Source organism: Watersipora subatra, chromosome 7 (genome assembly GCF_963576615.1).
Source record: "Watersipora subatra chromosome 7, tzWatSuba1.1, whole genome shotgun sequence".
NCBI lineage: Eukaryota > Metazoa > Bryozoa > Gymnolaemata > Cheilostomatida > Watersiporidae > Watersipora > Watersipora subatra.
This window is the reverse complement of record NC_088714.1, coordinates 25,435,683-25,461,233: the sequence shown is the minus strand read 5'-3', so window position 1 is coordinate 25,461,233 and position 25,551 is coordinate 25,435,683. Positions and strand designations below refer to the sequence as shown.

The 25,551-nt window shown below is 31.3% G+C and overlaps 2 protein-coding genes across 2 annotated transcripts in view; both read right to left on the bottom strand.

Moving 5' to 3' along the window:
• Positions 1 to 22,135, bottom strand: part of LOC137400589 (uncharacterized) — a 30,673-nt gene extending 8,538 nt beyond the window's left edge. The window contains exons 1-5 of the mRNA XM_068086919.1: positions 22,120 to 22,135; positions 21,162 to 21,365; positions 19,498 to 19,722; positions 7,065 to 7,268; positions 5,640 to 5,858 (exon numbers count right to left, since the gene is read on the bottom strand). Of these exons, the coding sequence (XP_067943020.1) occupies positions 5,640 to 5,858; positions 7,065 to 7,268; positions 19,498 to 19,722; positions 21,162 to 21,365; positions 22,120 to 22,135 (868 nt within the window). The remainder of the gene's footprint in view (positions 1 to 5,639; positions 5,859 to 7,064; positions 7,269 to 19,497; positions 19,723 to 21,161; positions 21,366 to 22,119) is intronic.
• Positions 22,136 to 23,654: 1,519 nt separating this feature from the next.
• Positions 23,655 to 24,924, bottom strand: LOC137400587 (uncharacterized). Its single transcript, XM_068086918.1, has 5 exons — positions 24,772 to 24,924; positions 24,552 to 24,620; positions 24,221 to 24,286; positions 23,868 to 23,927; positions 23,655 to 23,759 (listed from the first exon to the last, which is right to left on the bottom strand). The coding sequence occupies exons 1-5, from the start codon at positions 24,922 to 24,924 to the stop codon at positions 23,709 to 23,711; spliced, it is 399 nt and encodes a 132-aa protein (XP_067943019.1). The 3' UTR covers positions 23,655 to 23,708.
• Between the last annotated feature and the right edge of the window lie 627 nt (positions 24,925 to 25,551).

The window sequence follows — 25,551 nt, the reverse complement described above, 5'->3', positions numbered from 1 at the left end:
GTAGTAAATTTGTTTTTCAGTTAGCGTCTAAAAAGCTTGTTTACATTAAGAACAATGCAATAGCCATACAATAAAGTTATATTAGTATGTTCATGTTCAGGAGGCTTGTATTTTTTGTGAAAAAACTTTTTGTACACGCAAACTGTGAGTAATAATTGTTATAAACATTTACAAATTATTTGATAAGTCCTTTTTTAGCTCTTTACTGCAGCTTCAAATATAGAACTATTGCTGAAAATAAAAATATATAGTCTTTTACCTGGTTTAAAGTAAATATCACTGCAATTACTAATAGCTAAATTTATATTGATTAAGTAACCTTAGCAACTAAGTAGCACTAGCTAACACAACAAGTTCAAAATAATTAAAAAGCATTACTATATGAATTATATGAACTGAGTACCGGTGTAACAAAAACTCACCATAAAAGTCAAATAAAATAAAGTTTAACTTTTGTTTAACTGAAGCCGTGACAACCGCTCATTAATTAAGTTATTAAGCGGTTATCTAATCGTATTAGGGATTTATCCTATTACACAGTTAAATTGTAGGTGGGGTAACAATAGATAAGCATAGATGGATATTATTTGAAAAACTAGAGCCCAGAGCAGTAGAAGTGACAGTACTAAAAAAGAGGACAAGCAGACTAGTAAGCAAAGCCAAGTTATCACTAAAAAAGAAACAATTAGACCCAACTGTCTAAAATCTTTTTATAAATGTTTAAAAACAACAAAAAGAATTGCCTGCTAACAAAAAATTGCAAAGATAATCTAGAAGTGTTTGCTGAGCAGTATTAGAATATCTAAAATTTATATGGCAAAATATTAACACAATAATATAAAATATTATATATAATAAATATATAAAATGTTTAATTTGTTATAATACGGTTTTTATGAACTTTTTAGCTCAAAAAAGAGTGTTTGACTGATGCTCTTTAATATTTTTAAAGTAAAATTATTTACTGTGAATGCTTTGTAAAAACAAAAGGCAAGTTTAAGGTAATGCATTGTATGTTACTTTAAAACCGATACACTAAGATTTTTTTACATTTTGTGTTATATAAATGCTAGCCATTTATTTATTTGGCACACAATTTTGTTTAATGAAACCATAAAGTGGAAAATCGAAGCTAAAATACAAACAGCAAGCATTATGATATAAGCATGAAATACGTAGAAATACTGCCAAAAGAACTTGGTAGTACCAATATATGTGTTTGTTGTAGCAAATCAACTAAGTGATTGTCGCGTGCGCACCTCATCAAACCAAAAACTTTGCTAAGAACAAATAATATTTGATGGTAATGTTAACTTTTAGTTAGAGCGATATGCGCTGTAAGGAAATGTTGTAAGAGCATTTCAAATGAATTTTAACAAAGATTTGCTACCTCTTGTGAGACAAAATTATTTTAAAGTTAAATGTTTGCTGTTTATACTCAAAGCTACTTGGCTCTTTTTTACTATAAAAACACTTTAATTTAATCTGATTCCAAAAGCTTAATAAAACTCGAGGGTAAGAGCCAAGTAGCTAAAATATTTATGGCTTAAAACACCTGGTTGAAAAGAAAACTAATTGACTTTAATTATTCCCTAAATAAATATTAAATGATACACTTGTATAGGAAAAAACGGTTTGTTATTAATGTTGCACTATCAAAGCTGCAACATTATTATCATGACAATATTTTGATTTTTTATATCTGAAGTTTAACTAAAATATTTCACTTTTATCAAAGTATTACTGTAATGCATTTAAAAGTCTGACTTTTTGCTGATGGGAAAGATATTTTCAGAACATCAATGAAAGCATAGAAAATGTCGTAATACAATTCCAGTCTGTACTACTACATTTTTCGCAATAAAAAACTAGATTTACTCTTCTATTTACAATGAGCTAAATTTGTACTGTTTTGAAGTTATGAGCACATTCCACGAGACATTCTAATGTAAGTGTTAATGAACTTCTATCAGCCACATAAGCAATTCAGAATTAGTTTTTAGTACTCAGGAAACTAATATGGTTTAATATGCTTGTTGAGAGTTGAGTTGGGTTGCATTAATTAATTTTAATGATGGAGAAGTTTTGTTGCACATGAAACCTCTTATTCTCACCTTTTTAGACTATTATTAGCTATTATTAGGGTATTAAGTATTTGCTATGGAGAGGAAATTAGATGTTATTAAGAGATCTAAAAAGAGTGAAAGCCATGAATATTGACAAGGCCTAGCTTTTTTTGATATAGTTCACCATCTTAAAATATTAGTTTTTTCATTATGTTTTAAGATGGACTTGCACAAAAATGTAGTTGATTTTACCGGACAGTATCGGTATTTTGTTATCATTTGCAATTGCTTTGGATGTTTGATGTGCTCAGATTGCCAGAATATTTCAAGATTGAAATTGAAAAAACTTGCTCGCATTAAAAATGCTCAGATCAAGGGAAAGTGTGATTATGTCTATAGGTGCAAACATACCGATCAGATAGTGGCGCTTACTGGTGCAACTTGATAGCAATAACCAATATCAACTACAGCTACAGTAGCAACTAATGATATTGCTTTGTACAAAATTTCCTGCTGACTGTTTGAGCCGCGATAATTTTAGTGGATTTTAATTTTGAAACTTCCTGGCAGTCGGATCACCTCAAACATAAAAATAGTCATAAATAATAGAAAACTATGAGTACTTTTGATTGAAGTTGCTAAATAATTATGTAAGTTTATTTATAAAACTCATAATTAGCAAATAAACCTGCATACAGATGTTTAGATACAGTTTATGGCTTAGGGCTGGTGAAAAGTAAACAATTCAAATAAGTAATACTTTCTATATGAAACAAGTTAAATTAAGCTTATTGATAACACATAAGCTAGTAAATATTGTACATTTTGTACATCTCGTACTCATACCACCCAGAGATATTCATTTTATATACCTTAATCACTCTTAATGTGAATCATTATGATTTACCTCATTAAGATGGTCTTTCTACTTGCAATTTCAACGCATAATTCAGAGGCTAAATCCATTAAAGGTTGACTTGCAACAAAACTCACATTACAATTATGTTGTATCAAAAGGTCCACCAAGTCTTACTCTGCTGTGTTGTAGGTGAAAAACAAGTGGAAATGCGGTTATGAGCTCTTAAAAGCTCTAAAACAAACAGTTAACCGCAGCCATCACAAAAATGCCGTAGGTTAGAATCCCTTCCTTTAAATGACATGCTCAAGTCGACGGGGTTATTGTTATATTATCTAGTGAAAGAAAGGCCAATAAAAGGCTCAATTCAAAATGGCTTGTAGCATTAGTTTATGACAAACGCTTTGGGTTCTACCAGAAAGCCCTTATCAAATACAGATGCTCGCTACTTTACAGCTTTGTTTCAGCTTGGTCTAATCCTCTAGTCGTAATCTGATCATGTAACTCATACTTCTTACCAAATGGCGCAAAAAATTTTGAAGCATTGTTTGAGTATCACAGGTGACTAACAGGCTCCTCGTGTTTATCAGAAGATGATATGCGCTCATTCGATCTAAGGTTGAAAAATTAAACTGATTTTTAGGCTAGGTTTTGAGATATCAGTGCTCAAATTAACAGCCTTATAATGATGATGAAATGGATGCGTGAGAACAGTAGGCATGGTTATATTGAATGCGTGAATTATATGGTAGTAAAATTATTTTGACGAATGAAATTGCATGAAAGTGTAAACCGAAGCACATCGTGTTCGACTATGTCCTATTTGAGCCGTTTTAGAGCGAGATTCCAACCTACGACATTTTTGTGATGGTTGTGATTAACTGCTCGTTTTTGAGCTTTCAAGAGCTTGTAATCACATTTCCACATAATATGTGGAACTTAGGTTGACTTGCAAAAAATTTCACTTTTCAGTTATTTGATATCAAAAGGATCACCATGTTTTACTCCGCCGTGTTGCAGGTACAAATATGATTTGTACCTGCAACACAGCAGAGGAAAACATGGTGAACATTTTGATATCAAAGAACTGAAAAGTGAAATTTTTGCATATATTATTTGCAAAAAAATTGGAAATTTTTTACAAATATTATTTGTACCTGCAACACAGCAGAGTAAAACATGGTGAGTCTTTTGATATCAAATAACTGAAAAGTGAAATTTTTTGCAAGTCAACCTTGAACTTTACGCTAGCTGATAGCTTTCAAGCATGTTGAACAGAAAATATTTCTTGGATTTAAAGTATGTATTTCAACTCAGAGAGATATTTTAGATAATACCATTGTTTAAGATTATTTAGGATTATTAGTGCTTTTAATTAAATTTAATAAGCTGCTAAATGTGTTAAGTAATATGAAAATGTAACAGTTATCTGTTGGAGATACAAACTCTTGTTGACATTAATTTACATAACAGCTAACAAAAAAGTTCTTCAGCTTTACGCCAAACCTGTTAGGCTTCAAAAAAGATTGCTATCCATTGTTGTTTTATTTTCTTTTCTAGCAATTATCAATTTTTTTCATTGTGATCATTGTTGTTCTTAAAACCTTGAAATAACTGTTTTATAAAGATACATTGCCTTTATAGAGCCATTATACTTTGGTCCGCAGGTGGTAAATAAAAAGTGGTAGTAGTTTATACTCTTATATTTTACCAAGGCATTAGGCAATTAGGCTGGATTTTGACCCATTATTTTGGTGGTGGATAAAAAATGATAGGAACTATAACCAGGATGCTGGATTGTTATGCTATATTTACCACTTCATTAGTTTCAATCATGTAGTATTTGCAATTAGTGAAATTTATGTTGACTTTATTTCCATTAAAGTCATTTAACTTATTTCCAGCGCATCTTGTTTATAATAGTATATACTTGTCTTCAAATTCAACAATAGATAGGATAACAAAATTTTCAGACTTAGTGAAAGAGTGTTACCGCATCACTAAAAAACTAAAAAACTTTGGATCTAGGAGATTTTAATGTAAACTTGTTGAACACAAAAATGGGGTCTAATTTAAATAGCAAAATATGTAATCCTTTGTATTTAAACAGTTACTTGTTGAACCAAAAATAGTAAATGCAAACTCTTCTACATTAATTGATTATGTGCACAATCACTGATCATGTTTACACTTCCTGTTTACCTGAGTTATCTTGAGAATAGAAAATAGTGAAATTTATAAAGTGTGTGAATAATTATTTCATATATTAAGTTACATAGTATGCCTACCGATACTGAGTTTTGAAGTTGATGTGATAAATATAAAATTTTTCAACAAGTTTATAAAATATATTTTTCCATTTAAATTCATAATTAGTCTCTATTTAAGTTTGACAGTCAGAAGCCCTCATTGATTAAAAAATATTGTCAACAAGAAGTGCATGGCATATCAAACAGATTTTCATAAAGGGTCATTTTTAATATTGTTGACAATCGTATCTATTTATCTTTAACTCACTGACAAATATAAAAAAGTCACTTTTTTGATTGTTTTTCAACTTTTTAAAGTCAAAATTTCTGCAAGATCAAGTGCATATAAAAAGAATGTGATTAGCATAATAGGCTTGATTTCTCTATTTCTCACTATGTATACTTACTAAAAAAACTGGTATCTACAAAAGTTCAAGGTAAATAATAAAATTAAATTTCAAGACATACCATAGACTTCCACCTCAGCCAAACTCAGAGGACTTCCTTTCAGTTGACTGTAAACCGCCAAATGTTGTACTTCGAGTGGTTGGTCAATCTTTTTGATGTAAGTAGCATTAAACGATGCATCTCTATAGTCTATGCGAGTCCACTGATTAGAGCTGAGGGAGGGATCTTCCGGTGAGGGATGAGTAGAGATTAAAAGAGATTGTTTGGCTGAGCGGTTATCTGAATATATAATTCAATAGTTACAAGATATCAACATGTAAAGTTTAAGTAAAAAGTTCAGTTAAATACCGGTGGAAAAAAGTTCATAAAAGTGTTCAATAAGATTTTTAAAATGTAAAGTTGCAAACTTTTTGCACTTCTCAGTTTAGTTTTATAAATTTGAAGTGCTGGAGTAATTCAAAATATATTTTCTAATGCTGCATTTTTGTAAAATAAGGGTATTCTGTAGACAGTAAAAAATTTGAACAACCGAATAATCGGTCAGCAATGCATAAAATGTTAATCATTTACAGGATATTTGTGCTTAAATAAGGGTTTTCTTGTTATTCAAAGAAAACTTAATGAATTCAAATTCTCCAAAAAAATTGTAATTAATCCAAATTACAAATTGTAGATAGCTGTTGTAGATTTACATGTAGTTTTCAAAGCATACAGAATGGAATTGCTAATGGTTACTGTGTGTGAAATCATAAGTAAATATAAAATTAGTTGACCAGAATAAAAATTTAAATCAAACAACTATCAAAGCAACTTTATGGTATGCAATAAAAACTTAAAAGGGTGTCAAGTAATGCAGGTGGCTTAAGACTGCAAAGTTTTTTTTTATTAAAAGACACATTTTCCTGAGTTTCACAAAACTTAAAGCTATACTGTTAAGACAGAGTGCCATGACCAGAGTTATAACAATATTATTGTCCTCCTGGCTACCACACTTACAGGGCCAGGCTTTGTAGTCACAGGGTAACCCTGTGTCATTGTTGAACACGCCTGAATGACTGAGGAGACTCTACTAGAAGACTGAACAAAACAAGAAGAAAAGTTGGCTGAGCGAAAGAGGAGAAAATATAAAAAAAGATTAAGTTTTTGCATATGGTTTATGGCATATTGTACAAGTATTTTGATGTATATTTATTTATTTACATATACAGTATATGTCATTGGTGTTTAACACTCGGTGTTATTGCCTGACTGTTTTATAAAAATTAAAGGGAGCCAGCATTTTTTATTTACAGTACCATAATTTGGCTAAGCAAACCAGTGTACTAAAATTCGAGTAAAGGTCAATATTTAGGTAAATATCACAAAACACCTTCAACTATAGGATTTTATTTTTGTAAATTTACAAAATTAAAGTTTAGATTGGATCAGGTAGAAAGGTAATAAAATGCTTTTTTTCAGACTTTTTTTATTTTCATATCCACTTACAGTATTGAGCCTCATTTCTGTTGTAGAGTATTATTCTACCAACAGAGTATTTAGTCTGTAGATTAACTATCCACCACTTGTCCTCATCTGATGATAATGTGTGTGTAAAGTCTCCTGCTCCTCCATTGACAGCTAAGTCTGCTGTGTAGCTGTTTAGGGTGCTACTTTGTTGTGCTGGTCGGTTCAGAGCTAGATTAACGGCAGCTGTAATCATTGAGACTCACCATAGCTACTGATCTCAATCAAATAGTACCTAGTGATCGAGATGATAAAGTAAATATCCAAGAATTATTTTTAACCCAATAGCAGGTTTTGATATGGAAAGTTTTAGAAGAACATATATTTTAATAGCTAGCAAAAAATTGAGCAAGTTATAAGTAATGAAATTATATTTTAGAAGCTATAGAGTACTAACTAAGAATTTTTTAGAAAAAGATTTTACTCTCTGCATCTTGAAAAAAAAACTTGTTTTAGCTTTTACGACTGATGTTTATAAATGGGAAAAACAAACGTTTGGCAAAAATTGGCTATAGAAAGCTACTTTATTTACAGAAAAAATATAAATGGTTTTTAAACAAGTTAGCAAATCCTGGACATACATTTAGAGATGTCGATGATTTGCTGATTGTACATTAAATAAAATACTATAAATGTCAAGTAAATGTATGACAACTACAATCATATATTTGTAATAAATGGCACACAATTACAAAGTATACATTTAAAATGTCTCAGTTGCTATGAATGAAGTCAGAAATGTTCTATTGTTAAAGCATTCGCACAAATAGCAACGTTTTCTACCTTTGGGAACATTTTAACTTATAGTATTTTAGATAAGCTAAATTATTGATATTCACAATAATTATGTTAACAAGCCTACACCCACACTCATGAGTTCATATTTTTTCGCATGCACAAGCCCACACATACATGCCCATGCGTAAGCTCACACACGTACACCCACAAGCACAAGCCTGTGTACGCATGAGTAGTCATGCACACTATAGTCAAGTCACACACGCACACACGCACACACGCACACACACACACACAGGTCATGCACAGCACAAATATTACTTAAACAGCCATTGAGCCTTTCAATAACATTAGCACAAGATAAACACAGAATATAGGGCAAGTGCTTAACTTGACTTTGTATGTGTTGATTTATGGCAAAAGGTTAAAATTTAAACTAATTTTTAACACAGTTACTATTGCTGTGGATAAGATGTTAGCTTTAACAAGGGTTTCAACTTTTTCATACATGTAAGTGTTGCACCAATTATTCCCCTTTTTAAGATTGAACCTTTGGTAAATGTATATAGTAGCAATAAGATTTTAAACAATAGCTTTAACCTCTATGTAGAGCTAGAAATCTATGTCCCAGTTTCTGACTTGTACTATTTTTTACTGCTGATGTGTTAGGAAAATTTTTAGCTTTCTCTTTAAAAAAAAGACTAAAAAGGAACATAAACTGAAATGAATTAACACATGCAAGCTGCTTAGACAAAAAGCAACAAGTGTATAAGAGACAACTGTACTTCTTTTTAAGTAGACAATAAGAAACACTAGAGCAGCACGATAAAAAACTAGAAACAAGACCAATGTTCCTTGATTATATATGTAACATTTTATTAAAATTCACAATTTCCAATACATGTATATACATGCTGTGATGAAAGCCAGTCAAATGAGCCTGACAAGCTCACTGACAATTAGCCAGTCATTCAAGCCAGAAAAGCATCAATACGAATCCGAAAAGCAATTAGCGATCCGGCACGGGACGATTATCGCAGGTGAAGCACTACTATCTCAAACACATGATCAGTAATCTCAAAGAGAGCTGAGTTTACCGCGAAGCCAAAAAAGATATAAACAGAGTCTCATCAACCCTTGAACTGAAAGTAGCATGCTTGTGGCTTACACTTATGCTATGTTACAAAATATTTGTGTACTAATATATGTATCATATGGTTGCTACAGCCACTGCATATTGCAAGCATTTTTAAAAATGGGTGTCAATAAGTAAAAGTGTGTTGGCGTAGAACCAGATTGAGTCAAGAAGCAAGTTTTTTTCCCCTGGTGGAAATGGTAAGATCAAATACCTCAGTTTACACACCATCTTGAACAACATTGTGATTTAACATTTTCTTCCAGCTTTAAAAGTAGCAGCTAAAAGAAAACTTTGAGCGATGGAGAAGACCCCAAAAAATGACAGCGCTTAGGGAACTCAAAAAAAGAAAAGAGATATGCTAAAGGAAACTGTTGTGTTCCCTTTAATGCTCAACAAAAAACATTCATTACAAGGCAAGAAGATTTATGTTTAAAAAAAAAAATATATATATATATATATGCTGGAATGTAAGAACAACTGTAATCCCAGTAGTCATTGGGGCACTGGGCGCAATAACACCGGCGCATAAAATGTGGCTTGCCCAAATACCAACAACAATCAACTCAGACGAGTTGCAGAAAAGTGCGCTATTGGGAACAGCTAAGATCTTGAGGCGAGTGCTCAAACTCCCAGGTCTCTGGTAAGAGACCCGAGTTAGAGCAGAATTTACCACCCATACGGGGTATCCGGGGTGAGCAAACAATTTTATATATATATATATATACATATATAAATATATATATATGTATATAGATATATATATACATATATAAATATATATATGTATATAAATATATATAGATATAGATATATATATATATATATATATTATATATATATATATATATATATATATATATATATATATATATATAATATATATATATATATATATATATATATTCTTGTGGCTAAAAACTTGAAGTTTTGACTACCTGTTTCACGAAGAGTAATGGAACAGGCAAATTACTTAAAGCACATAAATTATTGTTATTAACTTATTGTTTGCCATGGTGAGACAGACATTGATTGGTGTTTATAGGATTTCCCCAGAGCTCTATCGCAAAAAAGTTTACTGGCATGGTCTCGAAAATTGTGATGTCACAATTCTCATATTCGTTGTTGTGTGCTCTTACCGCTTATTTATCAACTACGATAATGACGCTAGTGGCAGGCGAAGGTAGGACAACTCCAGAGAACAAATGAAGATGACAAAGGAATCACTGTCATTAGTTCTCCATGTACATATTATTTCTATGATAAGTACCTCAGACTCCAAGAACCATACTATATTTTTCGGGTGATATTATGCACTAGCTTTTTATGTTTAATGCGATGTTGAGGGTGACGACTGAGACTATTTAATTTCAAGCATTGCGTGATCTGGCAAAAGTGCGATTGACATTTAGTTCAAGGGCCACGCAACTGCAGGTCATAATTTAATCGATGTGATTTCATTACATTTATCAACGACAGTACATTTATTGAAACATAATTAATTAACCCAGAACATGTGTTGTATTGGTCGGGCGTTAGCATTGTTGGTCGGGCATTGTTGATTATCTAGAATCTTAGTTTATTATTAGCGCTCTCCGGGTTTAACAGCACCGATTGTCACAAAAAAACGCAGTTTCAATGGCAGCGAAAGGGATCGACGACCTAAGGCTAAATGAGAATTATGACGTCACATTTTGAGTACCTGAACCAAGCGTTTTTTTTGCAGGACGTACTTTGACACCCCGTTTTTCATAGTTTTATTATTCTTGTTAGATAAGCCTTTTTTCTTAATAGAAAACATGAATATATGTTCTAATAACTCATTGACCCATTTGTGTAAGCCTTTTTTCTTCATAGGAATGTGGTGACACAAATTGGTCAAACTCCTTTATATGCACCTTCAAACTTCTTTAATAGAAGTTTGAAAGTGCATAATCTTTCAAACTCTTATTAGAAAATTTCTAACTGCTTGAAAGCAAAGTTTTGTAAACTTTTCAAAGAAGAGACTCCAATGTTTTAATATTTAATACATCGAAAGCACTCTGACACATAAAATAATTAATACTTTAGTTTCCGCAACTAACTACTAAAAGTAGATTACTTTATTTTTTTGCCTATAAGTTAAATTGATTCAAATATACTGTGCCCAAAGACGTTAGTGTTCCTACTAAGACTAACTGCTGGCAGAGATGCTGTTGATTTTTAACAAAAATAATACCATTTCGATTACAAAAGATAGAATTAACAACTTTTTAGCTGTTGTAATTTTAAAAATAAATTTTTTTTGTAAACCTTTAAGACAAATGAGATTGTCAAGAAAATCAGCACAAATTTCATTCATGTTCATTTATTTATTACAGTTTATTTATTTGCAAAGTGGTATTTAAAATATTCAGTCACATTTTATTATTGAATAAAAATCTAAATATTAAGAACTTTTGTATTTAGATTTATTCAACTTATAAAACAAAGTAAAACTTACTAGGACAATGAACTTGTTGGCTTTACATAAACCAGAATTTGTAGTAAATGTGTTTGTCAGTTAGTGTCTAAAAGGCTTGTTTACATTAAGAACAATGAATTAGCTATATAATAAAGTGATATTAGTATTTTCATGTTTTGGAGACTTGTATTTTCTTGTGAAAAAACTTGTTGTACACACAAACTATGAGTACTAATTGTTATAAACATTTACAACTTATTTTATTAGTCCCCTTTTTAGCTTTCTACTGCAGCTTCCAATATAGAACTAATGCTGAATATAAAAATAAACATTCATTTTTATGGTTCAAAGTAAAAATAACTGCGATTAGCAATACCTAAATTTATATTGGTTATGTAACTTTAGCAACTAAGTAGCACTAACTAACACAACAAGTTCAAAATAATTAAAATGCATTACTAAGAGAATTATATGAACTGAGTACCGGTGTAACAAAAACTCACTATAAAAGTCAAATAAAATATAATTTAACTGTTGCTTAACTGAAACAGTGACAACCACTCATTAAGTAAGTGGTGAACCTAAAAAAGTGGACAAGCATACGTGTAAGCAAAGCCAAGTTATCACTAACAAAAAACAATTGGACCATATTGTCAAAAGAATTTTTACAAATGTTTAAATGCAATAAAAAAAATTGCCTGCGTACAAAAAATTGTAAAGATAATCTCAAAGTATTTGCTGAGCAGCATTAGAATATCTAATATTTATATGACAAAAGATTAACAAAATAATATAACATAATATATATAATAAATATATAAAATGTTTAACTAGATATATTATGGTTTTTATTAACTTTTTAACCCAAATAGATTGTTTGGCTAATGCTCTTTAAAATATTTAAAATAAAATTATTTGTTGTGAATGTGTTGTAAAAACAATGAAAGCAAGTTTAAGGTAAAGCATTGTATGTTACTTTAAAACCGATACTCTAGAAATTTTTATTTTTTGGTGTTATATAAATGCTAGCTTTTTATTTATGTGGCACGTAAATTTGTTTAAAGAAAAAAAGTCCAAAATCGGAGTTAAAATAAAAACAGCAAACATTATGATATAAGCACACTGCCAAAAGAGCTTGGTGGTGCCAATATATGTTTTCGTTGTAGCAAATCAACTAGGTGATTGTGGCGTGCGCACTTCATCAAACCAAAAATAGTGCTAAGAACAAATACTATTTGATGATAATATTAACTTTTAGTTAGAGCGTTATGCTCTGTAAGAAGATTTTGTAAAAGCGTTTCCAATAAATATTAACAAAGATTTGCTACCTCCTGTGAGACAAAATTATTTTAAAGTTAGATGTTTACTGTTTATACACAAAACCACTTTGCTATTTTTTACTATAGAAACATTTTAATTTAATCTGATTCCAAAAACTTAATAAAACCCAAGGGTAAGAGCTAAGTAGCTGAAATAATATTTCAGCTACTTAGCTCTTACCCTAAATATTATTTATGGTTTCATAAACCTGGTTGAAAACAAAATTAATTGACTTTAATTGTTCTCTAATATTAAATGATACATTTGTATAGGAAAAAACATTTTATTGTTAATGTTGCAATGTCGAAGCTGCAATGTTATTATCCTGACAATATTTAGATTTCTTATATCTGAAGCTTAACTAAAATATTTTCATTTTATCAAAGTATTACTGTATAACATTTAATAGTCTGAATTTTTGCTCATGGGAAAAATATTTACCGAACATGAATGAAAGCATAAAAAATGCCATAATGCAATCACAGTCTGTAGTACTACATTTTTCGCAATAAAAAAACTAGATTTACTCTTCTATTTACGATGAGCTAAATTTGTACTGTTTTGAAGTTATGAGCACATTTCATATGAGACATTCTAATGTAAGTCTTAATGAACTTCTATCAACCACATAAGCAATTCAGAATTAGTTTTTAGTACTCAAGAAACTAATAGGGTTTAACATACTTGTTGGGAGTTAGACAGTATCATTGTATTACTCAATTTTAATGATGCGACATTTTTGTTGCACATAAAAGCTCTTATTCGCACCTTTGCAGATCGTGTTTAGTCATTATTAGGTTATTCAGTATTTGCAATGGAGGGGAAATTAGATGTTGTTAAGAGATCTAAAAAGAGTGAAAGCCATGAACATTGACAAGGCCTAGTATTTTTTGATATAGTTCACCATCTTAAAATATTATTTTTTTCATTATGTCTTAAGATGGACATGCACAAAAATGTAGTTGATTTCATTGGACAGTATCAGTATTTTTTATCTTTTGCAATTGGTTTTTGATGTTTGATGTGCTCAGATTGCCAGAATATTTCAAGATTGAAATTAAAAAACTTGATCGCATTTAAAATGCTCAGATCAAGTGAAGGTGTGATTATGTCTATAGGTGCAAACATACTGATCGGATAGTGGCGCTTACTGGTGCAACTTGAATGCAATAGCCAATATCATCTACAGCTACAGTAGCAACTAGTGATATCGTTTGGAACAAATTTTTTTGCTGACCGTTTGAGCTGTGATAGGGGATTTTAATCTTGAAACCTCCTGGCAGTCAGATCACCTCAAACATAAAACTAGTCATAAATAATAGAAAATTATAAGTACTTTTGATTGAAGTTGCTAAATAATTATGTAAGTTTATTTATAAAACTCATAATATGCAAATAAACCTGCATACAGATGTTTAGACACAGCTTATGTGTTAGGGCTGGTGAAAAGTGAACAATTCAAATAAGTAATGTTTTCTATGAAACAAGTTAAATTAAGCTAATTGATAAGACATAAGGTAGTACACCTTGTACATTTTGTACATATCAAATTCATAGCACCCAGATATATTCATTTTATATACCTTAAGCATCTTAATGTGAATCATTATGATTTAACTCATTAAAAAGGAAGTAGAAATCTACTTGCAATTTCAGCACATGATTCAGAGACGAAGTTCGTTAAAGGTTTACTTGCAACAATATTCACATTACAATTATAAATGTATCAAAAGATTCGCCATGTCTTACTCTGCTGCTTTTTAGGTGCAAAATATGTGGAAATGTGATTTTGAGCTTTTAAAAGCTCAAAAACAAACAGTTAATCGCAATCATCATGAAAAGGCCATAGATTGGAACCCCTTCATTTGAATGACATACTCAACTCGATGTTTTAAATGTTTTTTATCCCATAAAATAAAGGTCAATAATGTTTTTTAGATGTTTGAACAGAAATTATTTATTGTGAATATGTTGAAGAAACAAAAATAATAAGTTTAAGGTAATGCACTGTATGTCACTTTAAAACCGATACACTAGAATTGTTTGTATTTTGTGTTATATAAATTCTAGCCTATTATTTATTTGTCATGTAATTTTGGTTAATGAAAAAATAAAGTAGAAAATCGGAGCAAAAATATAAATAGCAAGCATAATGATATAAGCATGATATATGTAAAATAGTGTCAAAAAAACTTTGTAATGCGAATATCTGTTTTCGTTGTAGCAAATCAACTAGGTGATTGTAGCACGTGCATCTCATCACATAAAATACTTTGCTAAAAACAAATATTATTTGATGGTAATATTAACTTTTAGTTAGTGTTATGCGCTGTGAGAAAATACTGTAAGAGAATTTCCTATGGATTTTAACAAAGATTTGCTATCTCACCTAAAACAAAGTTATTTTGAAGTTGGACGTTTACTGTTTATACACAAAGATACTTTGCTGTTTGTTACTATAGAAACGCTTTAATTTAAATTGATTCCAAAAGCTTAATAAACCCAAAAGTAAGAGCTAAGTAGCTAAAATATTTATAGCTTTAAACATCTGGTTTAAGACAAAACTAATTGACTTTAATTGTTTCCTAATATTAAATAATACATTTGGATAGGAAAAACTTTTTTGTTGTTAACATTGCACTATTGAAGCTGCAACACTATTATGCTGACAATATTTTGATTTCTTATATCTGAAGATTAACTAAAATATTTTAATTTTATAAAAGTATTACTGTATAACATTTAAAAGTCTGAACTTATGCTGACGGGAAAAATCTTTCAAGAACACAAATAAAAGCATAAAAATTGTCGTAATACAATTACAGTCTGTGCTATTATATTTGTCACAATAAAAAAACTAGAATTGATCTTCTAAATAAAATGACCTAAATTTGTATTGTTTTGAAAATATGAGCACATTCCATGGGACACTCTAATGTAATAATTAATGAATTTCCATCAGCCACATGAACAATTCAGAATTGGTTTCTAGTACTCAGAAAATGACATGTAATATGGTTTAATATGATTGTTGGGAGTTAGACAGTATCAGTGTATTACTCAATTTTAATGACGTAGCATTTCGTTTCACATAAAAGCTCTTATTCTCACCTTTTTAGACCATTTTAGCCGTTTTTAGGGTATTAAGTATTTGCCATGGAGAGGAAATTAGATGTTGTTAAGAGATCTAAAATGAGTGAAAGCCATGAACATTGACAAGGCGTAGCATTCTTTGATACAAGTCACCATCTTAAAATCTTTTTTTTTTCATTTTGATTTAAGATGGACTTGCACAAAAAATGTAGTTGATTTTATCAGATAGTATTAATAGTTTTTATCATTTGCAATTGTTTTTGATGTGCTCAGATTGCCAGAATGTTTCAAGATTGAAATTAAAAAAACTTGCTCACATTTACAATGTTCAGATCAAGAGAAAGTGTGATTATGTCTATTGGTGCAAACATACTGATCATATAGTGGCACTTAATACTGCAACTTGAATGCAATAGCCGATATCAACTACAGCTAAAGTAGCTACTACTGATATCGTTTTGCACAACATTTTCTGCTGATCATTTGAGCTGTGATAAGTTTTGGGGATTTTAATCTTGAAACCTTCTGGCAGTCAAATAACCTCAAACATAAAAATAGTCATAAATAATAGAAAACTATAAATACTTTTGATTGAAGTTGCTGAATATTTATGTAAGTTTATTTATAAAACTCATAATTAGCAAATAAACCTGCATACAGATGTTTAGATACAGTTTATGTGTTAGGACTGGTGAAAAGTGAACAATTCAAATAAGTAATGCTTTCGATGAAACAAGTTAAATTAAGCTTATTGCTAATGCATAAGCTAGTACATCATGTACATTTTGTACATCTTGTACTCATACCACCAAGATATACATTTTATATACCTTAAGCACTCTTAATGTGAATCATTATGATTTAACTCATTAAGATGGTCTTTCTACTTGCAATTTTAGTGCATAATTCAGAGGCTAAATCCATTAAAGGTTGACTTGCAACAAAACTCACATTACAGTTATGTTGTTTCAAAAGGTCCACCATGTCTTACTCTGCTGTATTGTAGGTGAAAAACAAGTGGAAATACGATTATGAGCTCTTAAAAGCTCTAAAACAAACAGTTAACCGCATCCATCACAAAAATGCCGTAGGTTAGAATCCCTTCCTTTTAATGACATACTCAAGTCGACGTGGTTATTGTTTTATTATCTAGTGAATGAAAGGCCAATAAAAGGCTCAATTCAAAATGGCTTGTAGCACTAGTTTATGACAAACGCTTCGAGTTCTACCAGAAAGCCCTTATCAAATACAAATGCTCGCTACTTTACAGTTTTGTTTCAGCTTGGTCTAATTATCTAGTCGTAATCTGATCATGTAACCCATACTTATTACCAAATGGCGCAAAAAACTTTTGAAGCATTGTTTGACTATCACAGGTGACTAACAGGCTCCTTGTGTTTATCAGAAGATGATATGCACTCATTCGATCTAAGGTTCAAAATTTAAACTAGTTTTTAGGCTAGGTTTTGAGATGTCAGTGCTCAAAGTGACAGCCTTACAATGATGATGAAATGAATGTGTGAGAACAGTAGGCATGGTTATATTGAATGCGTGAAGTATATTGTAGTGAAAATATTTCGACGAATGAGGTTGCATGAAAGTGTAAACAGAAGAACATCGTGTTCGACTATGTCCTATTTGAGCCATTTTAGAGTGAGATTCCAACCTACGACGTTTTTGTGATGGCTGTAATTAATTGTTAGTTTTTGAGCTTTCAAGAGCTTGTAATCACATTCTCACATATTAGGTACCTGCAACACAGCAGAGTACAACATGGTGATCCTTTTGATATCAAATAACTGAAATGTGAAATTTTTTGCAAGTCAACCTTGAACTTTAAGCTATCTGATAGCTTTCAAGCATGTTGAACAGAAAATATTTCTTGGATTTAAAGTAGGAATTTCAATTTAATTTAAACGATTTAAAGGTTGAAGTAAATTTTGCAAGTTTTTAATTGAAATAGCTAAGACTTCAATAATACAATTCAAGAAGGCTTTCATGAACAAACAATGCAGACATTATAATAATTTAAGGGTTGAAATAAAACCAGTGTGATGCAGCCTTTGCAATCACAGTCCTCACCAACAAAGCGCTCAAGTTTTCTATGAAAATTTAAGTAACATTTTTAATCATTAAATGCAGAAACATTTAAAACTGCTTCTTACTAATACCACACATCTTAATTTTATTAACTTTTAAAATTTACTATGCAACAACCTTTTTTCAACAGAAGCGTGACTGTAATTCAATATGGCAACTCAGAGAGATATTTTAGATAATATCATTGCTTAATATCATGGTTTAATATTATTTATGATTATTAGTGCCTTTGATTAAATTTAATAAGCTGTTAAATGTGTTAAGTAATATGAAAATGTAACAGTGATCTGTTGCAGATACAAATTCTTTTTGACATTCATTTACATTACAGCTATAACAAACAAAAAGTTATTTAGCTTTACGCCAAACCTTTCAGGCTTCAAGAAAGATTGCTATCAATTGTTGTTTTATTTTCATTTCTAGCAATTATCAATTTTTTTCCATTATGATCATTGTTGTTCTAAAACCTCGATTTAACCATTTTATAAAAATACATTGCCTTTATAATAGAGCCATTATACTTTGGTCCACAGGTGGTAAATAAAAAGTGGTAGTAGTTTATACTCTTATATTTTTACTAAGGCACTAGGCAATTAGGCTGGATTTTGGCCCATTAATTTGGTGGTGAATAAGAAATGATAGGAACTATAACCAGGATGCTGGGTTGTTATGCTATATTTACCACTTCATTCGTTTCAATCATGTGGTATTTGCAATTAGTGAAATTGATGTTGACTTTATTTCCATTAAAGTCATTTCACTTATTTCAAGTGTATCTTGTTTATAATAGTATATACTTGTTTTCAAATTCAACAATAGATTGGATAATCAAATTTTCAGACTTAGTGAAAGAGTGTTACCGCATCACTAAAAAAACTAAAGAAAACTTTGGTTCTAAGTGGTTTTAATGTCAACTTGTTGACCACAAAAATGGGGTCTAATTTAAATAGCAAAATATAAAATCCTTTGTCTTTAAAACAGTTGGTAGGTGAACCAAAATTAATAAATGCAAATTCTTCTACATTAATTGATAATGTGCACAATCGCTGATCATGTTTACGCTTTCTATTTACCTGATTTAGCTTGGGAATAGAAAATAGTGAAATTTATAAAGTCTGTGAATATTTATTTCATAGATTAAGTTACATAGTATGCCTACTGATACTGACTTTTGAAGTTGATGTGATAGGTAGAAAACTTTTTAACAAGGGTATAAAAGAGATTTCTTTATTTTTTTCCATAATTAGTCTCTATTCAAGCTTGACAGTCAGAAGCCCTCAGTGATTACAAAAGATTGTCAACAAGCAGTGCATGACATAACAAACAGTTTTTTCATAAAAGTTCATTTTTAACATTTTTCCAATCGTATGTATTTATCTTTATCGCGCTGACAAATATAAAAAATCACTTTTTTGGTTGCTTGTGAAATTTTTAAAGCCAGAAAATATGCAAGATCAAGTGCATGGGAAAATTATGTGATTAGTATTATAAACTTGATTTTCCAAGACACTATTTACACTTATTAACATTAACTTGTATCTACAAAAGGTTCAAGGTAAATAATAAAACTAAGTTTCAAGACATACCATAAACTTCTACTTCAGCCAAACTCAGAGGACTTCCTTTCAGTTGACTGTAAACAGCCAAATGTTGTACTTCAAGTGGTTGGTCAGTCTCTTTGATGTACATGTAAGTGGCATTAAACGCTGCATCTCTATAGTCTATGCGAGTCCATTGATTAGAGCTGAGGGAGGGATCTTCCGGTGATGGGTGAATAGAGATTAAAAGAGATTGCTTGGCTGAGCGGTAATCTGAATATATAATTCAAAACTTAAAAAATATCACCGTGTAAAGTTTAAGTAAAAAGTTCAGTTAAATAAAAAAAGTTCATAAAAGTGTTCAATAAGATTTTAAAATGTTGAGAAAATTTGACAAATTTTCTTCAGACCTTTTATTAGTTGCTAAACGTAGACTATGTCATCACGGAGCGGGTCATCATGGTCACTCACAAACACTGGTTGAAATCTGAAAATATTCTACATCAAAATCTATTTTTATGCTATGACACTGGATGGCTATAAACTGACAATAATGAAACAACTATAAAAATATTTTCTGGTTGACTCCAAAAATATGTAAAGGCAGAGTTGCTAACTTTTTGCACTTTTCAGTTTAGATTTATAAATTTGAAGTGCTGGAGTAATTCAAAATATATTTCCTAACGCTGCATTTTTGTAAAATAGGCGTATTCTGTAGAAAGTAAAAAGTTTTAACAAACGAATAATCGGTCAGCAATACATAAAATGTTAATCATTTTACAGGATATTTGTGCTTAAATAAGGGTTTTCCTAATATTCAAGGAACGCTTAATGAATTCAATTAGTCCAAAAAAATTCAAAATACTCCAAATTACAAATTTTTAGATAGCTGTTGTAGATTTACATGTTTTTAAAGCATGCGTAATAGGATTGCTAATGGTTACTATGTGTGAAATCAGAAGTAAATATAGAATTAGTTAACCAGAATAAAAATTTAAATCAAACAACTATTAAAGCAACTTTACGGTATGCAATAAAAACTTAATAGAGTGTCGAGTAATGCAGGTGGCTTAAGACTGCAAAGTTTTTCTGATTGAAGGACACATTTTCCTGAGTTCCACAAAACTTAAAACCATACTGTTAAGGCAGAGTGCCATGACCAGAGTTATAACGGTTGACCTTCTGGCTACCACACTTACAGGGACAATCTTTGTAGTCAGAGGGAAACCCTGGGTCATTGTTGAACACGCCTGGATGACTGAGGAGACTGTACTAGAAGACTGAACAAAACAAAAAGAAAATAGGGCTGAGCGAAAGAGGAGAAAATATGAAAAAAGAGCTGCATGTTTGCATGTGGTTTATTGCCTATCGTACATGTATGCTGATGTATATTTATTTCAATATATAGTACATATCATTAGAGTTTATAATGCTCAGTGTTATTGCTTGGCTGTTTTATAGAGATTAAAGGGGACCAGCAGTTTTATTTACAGTACAATAATTTGACTAAGCAAACCAGTGTACTAAAATTCGAGTAAAGGTCAATATTTAGGTTAATATCACAAAACCATTTTAACTAGGATTTTATTATAGGATTAATCCTATAGGATTTTATTTTTGTAAAATTGAAAAATAAAAGTTCACATGGGAATACGTAGAAAGGTAATAACAAGTTTTTTTGATCAGACCTTCTTATTTTCATATCTACTTACAGTATGGAAGGCCATTTCTGTTGTAGAGTATTATTCTACCAACGGAGTATTTAGCCTGTAGATTCACCATCCACCACTTGTCATCATCTGATGATATTGTGTGTGTAAAGTCTCCTGTTCCTCCATTGACAGCTAAGTCTGCTGTGTAGCTGCTTAGGGTGCTACTTTGTTGTGCTGGTCTGTTCAGAGCTAGATTAACTGCAGCTGTAACATATGAGACTTACATGTACTGGCTGAATGAACTCAAGTGAATATGACTTTTTTTAAGATAAAAAAACACATGTAGGCATTATGTATGAAATTACTAAATAACTAAATGAAATCCTATTTTAGAAGCAATAGAGTACCAACTAAGAGTATTTTAGAGAAAGATTATACTCTCTGCATCTTGAAAAAATAAAAACTTATTTTAGTTTTAACGACTGGTTTTTATAAATAAGAAGAATGAAACCTTTGGCAAAAATTGTTTAGAAGAAACAAAATAAAAAGGCTACCTTAATTGCAAAGAAATTTAAACAGCTTTTAAGCAAATTTTCAAATCGTGGACATACATGTAGAGATGTTGATGATTTGCTGATTGTACTATAAATATAATTCCATAATTGTCAAGTAAATGTATATCAACTAGCAAGCATACATTTGTAATAAATGGCACACAAGTACAAAGTCTACATAAAAAATGTCTCAGTTGCTATGAATGAAGTCAGAAATGTTCTATTGATAAAGCATGCGCACAAATAGCAAAGTTTTTTAATTTTGCATATATTTTTACCTTTTTTTATTTTTAGAAAAGCTGAATAATTAATATCCGCAATAATTATGTTAACAAGCTTACACCCACACACATAAGTTCACATTTTCTCTCATGCACAAGCCCACACATACATGCCCATTCGTGTGCAAACAAAATGTGTGCAACATGCCCAGCCTGTGCAAACAAAAGTAGTCATGCACACACTAGTCAAGTCACACATTATACAGACACAAATCATGTCTCACACACACGCACATGCACGCGCACACGCACACACACACGCACACACACGCACGCACGCACTCACGCACACACACACAAGTCATGCACAGCCCAAGTATTACTTAAATATTAGCTGTTGAGCCTTTCAATAACATTAGTACAGGATAAACACAGAATATTGGGCAAATGCTTCTCTTGACTTTGTATGTGTTGATTTATCAGCAACAGGTTAAAATTTAAACTAATTTTCAAAACAGTTACTATTGCTGTGGATGAGGTGTTAGCTTTAACAAGAGTTTCAACTTTTTCATAAGTGTTGCACCAATTATTCCACTTTTTAAGATTGAACCAGACCTGTACTGCATTGTACTGACCTGTACTAATTTTTACTGCTGATGTGCTAGAAAACCTTTTAACTTTTTTTCTAAAAGGAACGACTGAAAAGCAACAGAAACTGAGATAAAATAACACAAGCAAGCTGCCTAAACAAAAAGCAACAAGTGTATAAAAGGCAACTGTCTTTCTTTTTAAATAGACAATAAGAAGCACTAGATCAGCACGATGAAAAACTAGAGACGAGACGAATGTTCCTATAATATATCGGTAACCTTTTCTTAAAATTCACAATTTTCAATTTGTACATGCTGTGGTGAAAGCTAGCCAAAGGAGCCTGACAGGCTCGCTGACAATTAGTCAGTCATCCAAGCCAGAAAAGTATCGATATAAATTGAAAAGCAATTAGTCCTCCGGCAAGGCACGAATATCACAGGTGAAGCACGACTATCCCAAACACATGATCAGTGGAGCTCAAAGAGATCTGAGCTTACCACAAAGCCAAAAAAGATATAAAAAAGAGTCCCATCGATCCTTGATCTGAATGTAGCATGTTTGTGGCTAACACTTTTGCTATGTTATAATATATTTAGGTACAAATATATGTATCATGTGGTTGCTACAGCAGTAGTATATAGAGAGCAGATCTACACACAAAAGTGACGGATCCAGCGGGGGGATAGAAAAAGGGGGTTGTGAATTAAATTGGCTAGGGGTGTAGATTGAATCGTGTGGAGTTGAATGAGATGTTGGGGTTTGGGGGGAAATTGTGGTGTAGAGTAGGGGGTTGAATTCGAGGGGTTACGGATCCGCTCCTGGCGTAATCGGCGGATTATCTGTGGATGAGTCATCGGATTAGCGAGGGATGAGTCATCCGATTGAACGCGGATTATCGCGGGATTAGTCGGGGGAATCGTCGCGGATTAGTCGGGCGAATCGTCGCCGATTATCGGTGGAATAGTGGGGGTGAATATCTGGGACATCGAGGGCTGGATGGTTTTCCGGAGTGGATCTCGCGGATTATCGAGGAGAGCGAGAGATTACCTAGCGGATGAGTGAGGGGGTTAATATCTGGGACACCGAGGGGTTGATTTTCCGGAGATTGTTATATATTTGGTTGAATGAGAGATAAGTTTTTATTATAAAATATAAACTATAAATGTTACAAAAAAATCAAAATCATTCTGTCATTCGTTTTAAAAAGGAAAGTTTTGGAATACATCTTTCTTGAGTTTCATTCAATCCCAATTTTCTTCTTCTTCTTTCATTGTCGAATGAGAATGAACTGTCTACAATCAAAACATACATTATTTTTAGTGAGATATAGTAAAAGTAAGACATACAATCAGATTAGATCATTCATTCAAACTAAAAATCAAATATAATGTAATACTTACTGAAGAAGAAGAAGATCCATCCTTTTTCTGAATGGAATCTTCCTGTTGAGATATGGGAGCCTGCAATTGCAATGATTACAGTCAGGATGGATTACTATAACCTTGCTGAGATAGTAGACTCTACATTCACAATGGACTCCAACTTAAATTGTAAATTTCAATTGCATTAGTCATCGAATCATAGAATGATATGCAAGATGTAATGCAGACAGAATAGGATATGCAATCAGCTAGAGTAGGACATACAGACAATAAGAAAAACAAATATGTTATATCACATAGTCAGACTAGGACACACAGACAGAGGAGGATATTCAGTTAAAATAAAGAAATAAATATAATGTACTACTTACTGAAGATTCAAATTCATAAAGCCTTCTCCGAAAAGGACTATATTTAGTTCGGTGATGCCCAGGATCCTACAATTGCATTGATTATAGTCAGAGTAGAACATACAGACAAATTAAAACACAGTCAGGTCTTACTTTGAATTTCAATTCCAACTCCTTTTGTTTTAAAGTGGAGTTATACAAAATATTAATTACTGTTTTCACAGATTGATACTCATTTTAACATTCCTACATACCAATTGGAGTGAATTTTGTTAAATGTATTTGATCTTTAGTTACATGTTTTATCATTATACAACGATATTAGACGAAATAAATATAATGTAATACTTACTTTTAAAGTCAATGTAACATCGAAGTTACGAAAGAACTCCTCTCTTTGCTGCTGCATGACCAATGATTTCTACAATAATTTCCAAAATTACTTTGTATAATTTAATTGTTTCATTTAAGCAAACCCTATAATTCGAAATACATTTAATATGTAGTTTATATTCTCAAGTTTCCTTTAATCAAAAATATAATTTAGTAAAATATTATAATGTAATACTTACTTTCTTTTGAAGCTTGATCTTGTTTCGAAAAGCCTTCTGTTTTTCAGGATCTACCTCTCTACCCCAAGGGCAGTAGCCCCATATCTCTACACACGTGTCGATGCAATTTGTCTGAGTTAGGAGTCTATCCACGTTTTTGTCTCGAGCACACATTGTAAACTATTATAAATAAAATGAGATGAAAAACTTATTCTTTCTCGTTGCTTATATAGTAAGTAGAAGCAATGTTATGGTTCATTAAATTTGTGTAATTTATGTTCACGAAATTGTAAAATCAGCTAAAGAGTTTTCGCGAAATTCACTTTCGCGAAATTCAATTTCGCGAAATCCAATTTCGCGAAATCCAATTTCGCGAAATTCACTTTCGCGAATTTCAATTTCGCGAAAGTTGACTATATAATATATATGTGTAATTTCGTGAAATCCAATTTCGCGAAATCCAATTTCGAGAAATTCACTTTCGCGAAATTCAATTTCGCGAAAGTTGACTATATAATATATATGTGTAATTTCGCGAAATCCAATTTCGCGAAATCCAATTTCGCGAAATTCACTTTCGCGAAATTCAATTTCGCGAAAGTTGACTATATAATATATATGTGTAATTTCGCGAAATCCAATTTCGCGAAATCCAATTTCGCGAAATTCACTTTCGCGAAATTCAATTTCGCGAAAGTTGACTATATAATATATATATAATGTGTAATTTCGCGACATCCAATTTCGCGAAATTCACTTTCGCGAAATTCAACTTCGCGAAAGTTGACTATATAATATATA